Source organism: Papaver somniferum, chromosome 8 (genome assembly GCF_003573695.1).
Source record: "Papaver somniferum cultivar HN1 chromosome 8, ASM357369v1, whole genome shotgun sequence".
NCBI classification, from domain to species: Eukaryota; Viridiplantae; Streptophyta; class Magnoliopsida; order Ranunculales; family Papaveraceae; genus Papaver; species Papaver somniferum.
In genome coordinates, this window is record NC_039365.1 from 151,307,674 (window position 1) to 151,320,204 (window position 12,531).

At 35.5% G+C, this 12,531-nt stretch overlaps 1 protein-coding gene across 1 annotated transcript; it reads right to left on the bottom strand.

Moving 5' to 3' along the window:
• Window positions 1-2,256: 2,256 nt before the first annotated feature.
• LOC113303515 (katanin p80 WD40 repeat-containing subunit B1 homolog) lies at window positions 2,257-9,713 on the bottom strand. Its single transcript, XM_026552553.1, has 18 exons — window positions 9,160-9,713; window positions 8,810-8,940; window positions 8,345-8,462; window positions 8,016-8,242; window positions 7,790-7,892; window positions 6,587-6,657; window positions 6,374-6,448; window positions 6,143-6,286; window positions 5,783-6,017; window positions 5,222-5,695; window positions 4,468-4,524; window positions 4,259-4,380; window positions 4,001-4,132; window positions 3,286-3,360; window positions 3,070-3,182; window positions 2,821-2,937; window positions 2,637-2,705; window positions 2,257-2,552 (listed from the first exon to the last, which is right to left on the bottom strand). Exons 1-18 carry the CDS (start codon window positions 9,185-9,187, stop codon window positions 2,489-2,491), a joined length of 2,355 nt encoding a protein of 784 aa, XP_026408338.1. The 5' UTR covers window positions 9,188-9,713; the 3' UTR covers window positions 2,257-2,488.
• Between the last annotated feature and the right edge of the window lie 2,818 nt (window positions 9,714-12,531).

The window sequence follows — 12,531 nt, forward strand, 5'->3', positions numbered from 1 at the left end:
ATTTAAGTAAAAATAAATGTATTGAAATGGTAAAAATACATTTCAGAATGGTAAACTCTTTTAAGTAATTTTACTTAATCATTTTTAATCCTTCTTGTTAAAGGTGGTTTTGGATTGAAATGTATTTGTAGTTGCTGCACAAAACAAGAAATTTAATAGTCAGTGCTCCATCTCATAGCTCCACTGCCATTATGAATCACCAAGGCATTCACTGTCACCTGAGTGGAAGTAATTTTCATTATCACTAGCATTAGCATCAGGTAATGACACCACTTGCACTAGTTTTATGCTTTAAAGATCAACCCAGAAATCAAACATTACCAAGTTGTCCACTGGATCCCAGGCAATAAGATCTAATATATGCAGTCGCATCCCTCTCCAATATTACATTCGTAAACGGAGTAAATGAAAGATCCCAGCGGAAAACTTGCTAAAGAGATATTTAATTGCAAGTTTTTATACAGAACTAACTTTTCACGGATGCAGAGATTAAGCTCACAACAGAGCCTGCAGTTCCCAAATGGAGTAACCGGACGATTAAGTGCACGCCATACTATTACTTTTTTGCACATGCTCTGTAATAACTCTTTTAGGATCAAAATGTCATACTAGGTAATTTTAGTAATGTCCTTCATAGATTTTTCTATTCTATGCACAGTTAAGAATTCAAATCCTAACTAGCATTCTCCAAAACAAAAATCACCACAAATTTGTTGTACAAAAACAGAACAATATGCAAAAACAGCTTTATTAATAATAAGTTATCCCTGGAAGCAGCAACTACCAAGTATCCATGAAGAACATTTTTACAAAACAAAAACTAGCACTAGTTTTCATTAGCGAATTCCCTGTACAGGTGCTAACATTACTGGCACTATATATTTTAACAAACACGTACAAGATACTTGCAGCTCTCCCTCTGAGTTTTCCTCTTTAATGGCTACTAATTGTTGCTCATCTTTTACAGTTCCCGGAATCTTTGGAACCTTTTCTATTTCTATTTAGTACTCAATTTAAGATCTTCAGGTAAAAATTTCAAAATCAAAGCCTCAGAGTCTACAAGTAATCTATCATACCAATCCATATATGTGAAATTCCCATAGTTACCGGATTGCTGAATCGGCGGAATCTCATCTACCCAATTCGAAAGAGCATCCAATACAGAACAAATAGAAGTTAGGGTTTTCGATTCATGACAACACCGTTGTGAAAGCTTCTTCCCACCGATCGATTAGCTTAACAAAACGATGAACCCGATGAAATTACTCATGAGATCGGATTTGATGAACTGAGCCATATCATCTGGGTGACGAGTTTTCTTAGATGGAGTTATAAATTCATGAAATTACTGAGATATTTTGTGATTTTGATCTCCGTTTGATATCATGATTTCTTTGTAATCTCTTTTTTTATTCCAATAATACAAAAACAGTTGTTATTCAATTCCTTTGACTGATCGAACAAAAAAATTCTTTTTTGATTAGAAGAGAGAACAAGAAGGATAAAGGAAGTCACGGATATAAAAATACAAAGGAAGAAGAAAGGAGGAAATAATTTTAGAAAATATGGGTGTGAGGAAAATTTTAACCCAAAAAATGGGTGCATCCTTGAAGATTTCTGTCCGTGGATTTCACGGTGTTTGAAATCTTAAAAATGGGTGTGGATGTAGTTTTCACTTTTAAGTCACGGATATAAAAATACAAAGAAAGAAGAAAACAGGAAATAATTTTAGAAAATATGGGTGTGAGAAAAAATTTAACCCAAAAAATGGATGCATCCTTGAAGATTTCTGTTTGTGGATTTCGCGGTGTTCAAAATCTTAAAAATGGGTGTGGCTGTAGTTTTCACTTTTACATTCTGTTGGTTGTTGGTAGCTAGGCCTTACATTGGTTGTTGGTAGCTAGGCCTTATTCCGAAGAAAATCTATTGATTTCTGCCATATGGCCCATATCTCATTATGCTCTCTCTCTGCAGGAGATTATTCCACAACTTCCAATTCTCTCTACTGCCAACAACTGATAGAAAATTGGTCCTAATTTTAATTTCAAGAAGATGTTGAAGTACTTCATATATGTGCTCATTTGGGAAGAAAGAAATAATAGAGCTTTCAATAACAAGTTTCAAAATCACCATTCATTGGCTGTCAGTATTAAGGTTTTGATCTTTGCTTGGGCAATGTTTTTCATAATTGGGACTCATTCTTTGTTTGCAAACCACCATAAGATGTTTGTTGGGTTTCCTTCTCTTTTACTTTTCTTCCTTTTCTTTTTTGCCTTTCTTTTTTCTGGTAAATATGTAATTTCTGAAGAGCTTTCTCCACTGCATTGGTGGTTTAGTTCTTCTTGATACAATTTTTTTTTTTTTAATACAACCTCACATTTCAAAAAAGAATAAAAGTACAAACCTCCTCTACTAAAAATGAATCGGGTTAATAACTAATTTAGTACAAATCTCCACTATGTACATTAGTAGTACTCGACGTGTTAATTCATAAAATCTCTTGAAGAGCTAGGCTTAGCTCCTGCGCAGATTTTGCCACTGATCCTCCTCTTCTGCAGTAATAAAGTCCTAAATGTGAGAATACTAGTGACAACTTTAGCAGAAATAGATATAATAAAAACCCACATATATCTGACCTGGTAAGGGAAGGAAGGCAACGCTTGATTTTTTCTAGCTCGATAAATATAAGATTGCAGCGCTCCAACCTACATAAATACAACCAAACCGCCTTTAGACCAACATTCATTCGTGTTTTCTGGTGACTTTTGAGAGTAATTCTAATACTTTCTACATATAAGATAAGGCAACAACTCGGCACACCTTTGTTCTTGTTGAAGATCTACACCGACAGATGAAGACGCTGATAATGTGGAATGGATGACATGGCCGTAGACTCTGATCAACTTTATCAGCATTTCCAGGGAAATGCTTAAATGCCTGAATTTGTAAAAATCATTAAATACAGAAATCTCGACCCATGATGCTATAAACACCTCAGTACATAGAAATCGGAAAACTAAAACACTTTTTCCTGAATAAATATAGGAAAATAAACAGAAAGGTGTGTACCCATCCATCTTGCTTTCTAGAAGGCTTGCTAAGAGTGGAAGTAGACAAGCACAAAGATCCAGCGTGATGATATCAGGCTTTTGTGCCAAAACTCCGATGACATCAGCAACAATCTGCGACCACCAAGCAAAAGAAATGAGAAAAATATTAAGTATGAATTACAAGTGAATTCTTAAAATCAATGTAGCTATTATCCACCATCTATTAGTGAATTACCGCATGATCAGCCATCTTCTCCATTGCACTAATGGCCGCCTTAACATCTTTCCTCTCTAAGTATCTGCGGATTACCTGCAACCACCATATACGATAGTTAGTAGTTACACAGAATCGCCAATAAGAAGTCATCAAATAGTAAGCCACCATCTTTCTAAGATCAAGATCATTTTATTCACTTCTGATTATTCTTAGTATCTTCAGGGTATAGCTATTACAGCTCGACTTTGACATGTTAAGATACAATATTGTTAGAGATAGAAAAACATAGGGGAAAACAGTAGATGGCTAATATCATCCAACTGAATACCTACTTACTCGGCTTATGGAATTCCTGCTCCTATACATACTCAATGCTTCAATATGTGTTTCATACTTACTGACAAAGCAGAATCCTTAAATCATATTCATACTCAACGGATCAATATGCGTTCCATGCTTACAGACAAAGCAGAATCCTTAAATCATATCTAAACCTTTATGAATAATGTCCACACCTATGCATTTGTCTAAAGTGGAACATTTAAGGTACTGATGAAGCAAATAGCACGATAAAACTTCACACTCTGAGGCAATACCTTAAAGAACACGATATGAAGAGCTGGCTTCTTTTATGAAAACAATAAATAACCAAGGTACTATCTCAATATGCCAGTTATATGAATCTGCCTCATAGCAATAATACAAGTTAGCAGCTTTTTACATCTTGAAATACCTGTAATTTGGTTAAGCGAGATTGCATCGAGCCTAGGAATTCTTTGTGTTGTTCCGTTAGATCTGAAATGACATCCTCATCACTAGCCAAAACAGTTTCTTTTTCAACAGATGGAGCTGGAGCACGCCCTCTCTGTTCATTAAATACCGCAGATGAAATTAGAACGCAAGTCATCATTCCCATATTGATAAAACACATAATGCAAAACTACAGGAAATAAAAATTAACACCCCACACTCGAGCAAAGAAAAAGAAAACCTGATTAAGAGAGGGTGTGGTTGTGGCAGATGTTGTCTCGGATGAATTACTGGATGTAGGTCCTTCATAACTAGGAGATGTTTCTCTCTTTTCCCAGTTGGAAACAAGTGAACGCGTTCTTCCTGTATTAATTTTCAGAACAAGCATTAGTTAGATTCTTAGAGCTGTCTTGATAATACGGATGACAAAAAGGAAAGAAAAAGAAATACCTGCTTTTGAAACTTCTACAGATATATCTCTGTTTGTTTTGGGTAATCGAGCATCATCTGTGATGAACAATAAACACATAATCAGGTACAACAGAATAATTGAAATCCAACTAACAGATACCACTTTACAAGGTATAAGGCAAACTCAGCTTATTATTTATTTCTATTATCTAGTTTTACTAAATAAAATTTCAACCTCACAAATGAAAGCTAGAATGGCCCGGGAAAGATCGAGAGCTTTTATTTTTGAATCTAGATGATAACATAATGTTAGTCCTTGTTAAATAAACAAACTGGGAACTTATAAATGAAGATAGGCAGCAGATACGGTAATCTAATGTCAGGAGCCCTTAAGTGCAAGATAGAATCAACAAGTAAATGCAAAATCATCAACTAAATCTCCTACCAAGTAGTTAATATTGTACTATTACAGTCAATAATCTTTAAAAAGACGACTCTTCTTGTTCTTAGTTAGATCTATAAAAAAGAGAATCAGTAACTACAGATAGAACTGGCAAACAGTGGAAGAACAGTAGTGTACTGAATAGTTGTTGCTTACAAGTGAAGAGACTTTCTTGGTTCATCATGTAATTGCTCTAGATTTACATACAACTACATTGGTCTCAGTAAAAGGTGCTTTAGACGCATGTAGTTAGAAGTTAATGAATGAAATTTATCAAACAAGCCACATGCATTAATATTTGCTTGTATGCTTCTATCTGAGATTGTATCTACTAACCATGCTTTTTCTCACCTTTATAGCTGGGAGGAGGCTCCATAGAGGAATTCATTCTGTGCTTCCCTGGCCCAACACATCTGACATCCATCACATTTCTTTCAATCACAGGGTTTGCTGGATTCATGCCATCATTTGCAGAAGTAAAATTCTGGTCACTAGCTTCACTCAGTCCAGTGCTTTTATAACCCCCGGTTCCAGATTCTACAGAAGAATTTGATCTCTCAGATTCTTCTCTACTATTTGACATCTTTGGAAAATCAGCTGCTTTTGAATGCATGGAAAATGGAGTTGATCTTCCAGAAGCACTATTTTCTTTTTTGACATCAGCAGGCGGCTCTGGTCTTGTGCTATTCCTGGGAACGAAGATCTGAATACTGGGTGATGACTGGGCTTTTGCAGAACTCCTCTTCATAATGGCTGCAGTATTCCCTAATTTGGCACCCATACTTGGTATAACTCTCTGAGGAGTACTAGGGACACTTCCTGTGGCTATAATCAGTAAGGTGAACCAACAATAAGGACATACACACCAGATTCTGGAAATATGACATCTTTAATTTGAGAGAAAGGGCATACTTGTCAGAGGTTTTATCTCCTTTACAACAGTTTCTGAAGCTTGTGACACTGACAGCCTCCCCAAAGTTTTAGTCTCCTTGACTACGGGATCTACATTTTGTGAGACTGACAGCCTCCCCATGCTTGACTTCAAACTGTTATCCGCTAGGACAGACAAATTCCCGCTTGGAGTTGATTTAGATTCTTGAAGACCGTTTGATCGGGTAGCAGTAGGAATTGAATATGGCTCTATCCGCTGCATTACAAGAAGTAGGATACTACATTTCATTCATCATACGGAATTCAGAATCTAACTTAACAACGCCAGAACAATAATATGTCAATCAATATAAGAAAAATTAAGAGTAGATCGAGTGATACCGAGATGTCCACAACCCATACTCCAACACAGCTTTGATTGTAAGAGCATCCAAGAAGTTTTCCCTCGTGAATGTTCAGGTCTGACAATTTGGACCATCCTACATCTACAGCATCATGAGTTCTTATTGGTTCCCAAGAGAAAACCTAGTACAGTATCAAAAACAATATCAGAGACTAAAAACGAGTGACATCTTAATTCAACGCTACTCCAAGAATAGAAATCGATTATACCTTCAGACTTTCATGCAACCCGCAAAGCAAGGTTCTTCCATCAGGATTAAAGGTAACAGAACGCACTCCCGTGGTCTAGGAAATAAATTATCAAAAAAAATGTGTTTATTATGCACTGTACAAAATGGGGGTTTGCAAAACAAAATCCTCCACCTTATAAAATTTGGGATTTTTAATGCAATTTAAGGTCAGAAGCACTAGGTTTAAGGATACCTCGGGTCCAGCTGAACCAATCAGCTCAAAAGTTTCAAGGTCCCAGAACTTAACAGTCCTATCAGCCGAACCTGTAAAATGCAGACACAAAAATGTTTATGCATATGACTATGCCACGGAGCCAAAATAAAAATTGAAAATAACAAAAATTATAACATTTTTGTGTTTTAGCAGGAAAAAAGACTCTGCAGCAGGATCCATCCTCCCAGCACAATTTATTAAAATTTGCAGGAAGTGACAGGTTTGTGGGATCTCTCCAGATAAGTTGAAGAAACTGTAAAGAGCAACCCGACTATTCCGCTCACTTTTAACTCTTCGACTAGGAAACCTCGGTCAGCTCCACATTGATTATTGTTAGCAGGTTAAGTCTTAGATTAATCTGATGGAAATTCTTACAATTAAGAAAATCGAGAATTGTTGTTAGTAACTTCAGCGTGGAAAGATCTAAGCTATATGGATAATTAGTTAAGAGCGATAGATGAAAACGGCAATGTTATAAGACAGTTCTGAAACCACATTAGCAACCATTTTCTCATATTATGTACTGGGCCACACCCTGAGACAACTGCCATGATGCTGATCGACAATGTCTTATAACACGCCCTAACCATGTCTGAGTCAAAGACCAACACGGGGTAACTATATGTCTTAATAGAGGAAACACATGCCAAAGTACACCTAATAGATATATGGGCATAATATTTAACGGGAACATATGTGTATGACAAGTCAGATGCTATCTAGATAGACATTCAACATGAGTTCTAAACATTTGGGAGAATGCCTACAAATCTCGTTGAAGTAATTGGTGCACTATGGACCAGCATGTAAAGAAATCCTTTATTAATTTATACTGGAAACACATATTTACAGTTAGGGGGAACTACATGATCTTTTACATACTTGATTCACATACTTCATTGGTTGCAACTCTGAAACACGTGAGATTCGGCAATTTCAATCAGGAAACAATTGCAGAATTGAAAGAAAGGAAAATGAAGATTAGATTTCCGGGATCCTAAACGTATTGAATTCAAAAAGAAATCTACAATAGTGATGTGTATTAATCATATGGCTAAGTTTCTTAAACAACCACACCACTGTAAAGAGAATACATGTTTTAGAATCCTAGAACTAATGCAACGACAGATCTGCAAATGAATTTGAGGATAAAGCAGTGAAGAACATGTATGTATTCCTTACCTGTTGCTAGTAGGAACTCATGGGGATGAAAATCGATACACTGGATTTGGCCCTCGTGATTCTTAAATTCGTGCAAAAGCTTTCCAGCAGTCAGATCCCACAGCTGTAAAACAGAAGGTGATTTCTAAACTATGAGACAAATATGAAACAAACTCATAAAAAGCAACACACAAGTCGCATCATATATGTCTATAGTTCCAGCGTGACCACGTAGAAATTTACAAACCTTGACAGTGTTGTCTTCTCCGCCAGAAACAACCCAACGTCCATCTGGGGTAAATCTAATGGCATTCACACCGCGTGTATGGCCCTTGTACGTGTGAATACATCCTTTCCTTCTTATATCCCATATTTTGAGATTTGTATCCAAAGAACCAGAAGCAAAGAACTCCCCAAACGGGTGGAAGTCTACCGAAATGCAGTTTGATCTGTGCCCCGTTAGTGTGCGAACAACTGCATACACAAAAGAATACATTGAAACAAAATAATTTCAAAATTATTCAAGTACAAGTTGGGCAACAGCATCACTCTTTGCCTAATAGTTTGTACACATACTCTTTGCCTCCTCCAAGTCCCACAGTTTAATTGTACCACTTGCTGCTCCCGCAGCCACAACCACTTCAGAAGAATCGAAACTTACAGACTCAATGGCACTCGTATGACCAGCTAAGCTCTGCATAACAAACCCCTCAAAGATTAGGTGCATGTGAAAGAGTCACTCTTATGATATTGGTTTCCGATAAATCACTGCCATTTAGATGTCAAAATCGTAAGTGTGTGATGCATCAAATCGCAGTATATCACTTGTTAGCTAAACTGATTTTGACGAATTCTATTTCTCCTGTTTTACAGCACTGATTGAGAGAATGTAATCTGGATACACATAGGACATATTCATATTAGTTTGTACATTGCACACAAATGAATCACTGACATGAACAAAGCTGACCTAATATACAGTTCAGTAGTTTGCTATATACTGTTCTAATGGATAAAAATTGGAATAGGGGAATAACTTACCAAAATGGCGTTAGGCTTGCCAATAGCCCATAGATTAACTTTGTGATCTTCTCCTCCAGTAACAAGAACCCTAGATGTCTTCCTTCCAATCTTAAGACAGTTCACATTTGATGTATGAGCTACAAATTCCTCTAGAAATCACCATTAACAATCAATAGTCAAGGAACCAAAAACTAATCAAAAAAAATTCAATAAAATAAAAATCCCTCATATCAAAAATTCAACCCAATAAAAAGAATACCCTTTTCATATCAAAACAATAACAAAAAAAAAGAAAAAAAAAGTTGAACTCCAAACGGATCGAAAAATGAAAGAAACCCTAGAAAAATGAATTAAACACCAAAGGATACGTAGCTTATAAGCACGCTTAGTCGTCATTTTAAGCAGAAATGAGCTGATAATACTAGTAGAAATGAAACCCTAAAAATAGCTTGCTCTTCAGCTTCTTCTTGTTCAGTTGTATGTTGTTGTTGTTTTTTCTTCATGCTAATAATAATATGTAGTTGTAATCTGACAGAACCCAGATCTCTCTTACAAAAAACTGCAACATCTCTGTGTAAATGGCTTCAGATCTTCTAGAGAAAAAACAAGAAACCCATGTTGTTGTTAAAATCTACCATTACTAATAATGTCTCTTTCTCTCTCTCTTTCTCTCTTTACACCTGTTACTTCTTCTTCTTCTTCTACCAAATGGGTTCTACCACCAAATCACATTACAGAGAGACTAAAGCAGCATTACAAATAGATTACTGTTGGTGATGATGGTTTTTGGTTTTGTTTTACTTTGTTTTTTCTTTTTGGAGAGAAGAAGAGAAATTGAAAGAGTAAAATATTGGATGTTTGATTTTTGTATTTTAGGTGAGAGGAAAATTTAGGGTGTGAGTAGTAGTAGGAGTGGTGGACCAGCAAAGGAAGGGGCTGTGAGTTTTGTGCTTTCTGTTCGGGGGATTTTGAAACGGCAGAAAAGCCAGAATTTAAGATAAAAAGAGCGACAGTTCTGGAGTCGTATGCGCAAATGGGAGCTCATCCTGGACAAGACCTAAACTACCATCCTAGTGCAATTGATGCCATCTTTGTATCAAAAAATTGGAATATAGTCAGTAACCAGGATTCTAAAAGGGAGTGAGCAAATTACATGTAAATTTTATTTTATTTTTTGAAGGAGCACACAGAAAGAACTATAGCAATAAAGTTGGAAAACTTAGAAATGAATTAGTATTTCAACTCGATATATCGTTTAAAAAATGAATAAAATTCGAGAACAAACTTAAAAAGCTTAAATATGGGACGACTTTGTAATAAAATTCTGAAATGGACTTTGCAAACTATAAACTAGTAGTGTAATCCCAATAGACAAGTGGGGAAAGTTGCACACTTTTGATATGGCTGCCTCCGCCGTTAGTATAAGAATTACCGATAAAAGCCGACATATACTGGACGATAAAAATGCGATATGCGATATTAACTACTTCTGTATACGGCCTATAAACTTCTTTGTGGGGAATGTTGAGAATTATGTCCCATTGAAACTTAAAAGGCAACAACCATGAAGGTGTACTCTCTTTATTCTCCCTCCTTCAAAAATCAAAACTGCAATTAAAGAAGAAGCATGAATATTAAACATCAACATTGTACCCCACACCATTTCCTTTTTAATTTTATTTTTTTTCAAATTTAATTTCCTTCATTATGTTTATATATATCAATCAATCTCACCTGTATCAATAGATTTCTTTTCCTCTTAACATGGTTTAGATTTTGATGTGGGCACCTCGAAATCATGTTTCTAGGAAACAAAAACTAAATCTCACATGGTTTGTTAAGTAATTAGGTAAGAAAAACATAGAAAATTACCAAAGTAATGGTTGTTAAAAACTTTAAGCATTTATTCAGCATTTTCTTCCTTCCACAAATAGGTTGAGTTTCAAACAATAAAGAATATAAAGGTCGCATAAATATGTTATGTGACCCCTGATCATCATTTATTTATGGATTTGACGTTAGCTTCATTCAATTATTCTTCAAAACTAAACCTAACTTTTCTTTGCACATAAAATTTCAAGTGGTTACATATTATCAGAAGAAGCTTATTATTGGGACTCCAGCCAAATAGTTTGAGGCTTATAAAATGATAAAATCGGGTCATGAAATAGTAATCTCCAAAACTCCTTATCCTACCATTTTTGTTAATGGTTAGAATATCCTCGGTTAATTAATATTAAAAATTATATTAACGATTTGATTTATATTTAGCGTTTGAAAATCAAAAACCAAAAAGGAAAAGGGAAAGCTAAACATGATGAAAAGAATGATAATCATGATCGTAATAATTACGGTTTAAAAACTTAATCGTAAGAAGCGTTTATGGTGTAAAACAAAATTGTAGACAATTCAAGGTCGTTTACGGTTGGGAACTAAGTACATATGGAGGGGAAAACTGGGTTTGATTTTTACCTGACAATTTTATCTTTCGTAAAACAAATCTACGGGTTGGATCGTAAGAACTCGACAATTTCGCCTACCGTTTCGAAATATAAATTTCTCAAACCATAGAGTTGGTTTACGATTGGGGGTTCATATTTTCCAAACTGTAGAATTGATTTACGGTAAAGGGCAAGGACTAGCCAAAATAAGATTAGGACTCGAATTTCATCACCATTTCCTTCTTGCCTGACTTAAGAAAACGATACCAAACGTGACCCTAAGCTTAAAATATTGACTAGAACGAGACCAATATGGTAACGAGCATGTAAGAAAGTCGTTCAAAAGGATTTAAAGTATTGGTTACTTTGTTAGCCTAACTCGGGGTTCAGAATGATTATTGTAAGTTGAATCTCACCGCCTTGTACCCTAGGGAAACGTTGCCACAGAGGTGGGGTTATTCAAGGTCCTTGGAGCTTATCCTTTTTCTCTTCGACTTACTTTAATTCAGATCGTTCTAAGAGATTTGCTAAAACTATAACTAGTTTTCTTTTGGGATATTAGAAGTTGGTCTAGAAACAATGTAAGTGTATCCATCATGTTTTTTATTTGCTATAATCAGTAGGTTTTCTTGATCGAGTCAGCCATGTTTGTGCTTGTTTAGAATTCCCTTGTAGTTAGGATGGCGAACTAGTATTACAATAGACAATACAATGAAAATCCGAAGTTAGTTTCAAAATGAACATTATTCGTACTATGACCATAGTGTGGATAGTGGTTAGGAACACCAACCTTTTGAAGGTTATACCTCATACAATGGTGAGCCCAATTACTATCCATGCGCGCACAAGTCATACGAGCAATATTATAGTACTAGTTCCCCGTTTTAAACAGTTTCAACCTAGTACTTCTTATGATCCTTTTATTTCTCTAGAAGAGTCTCTAAAGCAGTTAACTAAGAGGACACGTAGATTTGAGTTAGAGACAAATAAAAGAACTGCAACAATAAGTAAACCTTCTTTAGAATATTCCTGTAAGAAGTTAACTGAGATGCAACCTAGAAATTTTTATGAACGAAAACCATCTTTAGAAGAAACCATAAGGCAGTTGACTGGGAATATAAATAGGTGTGTGTTAGAGATGGAGGAAAAAAATACTCAAATTAATTGCCAATACAATATTTCCAATATTACCCTTGAAAATGAGAATAGTTATTCACATAATCAAGATGTTAAGGTTAGAATTCGTGACAGCTTGTTTAGATAAGATTTGACCATCTTCATGTTATTATGATGATGATT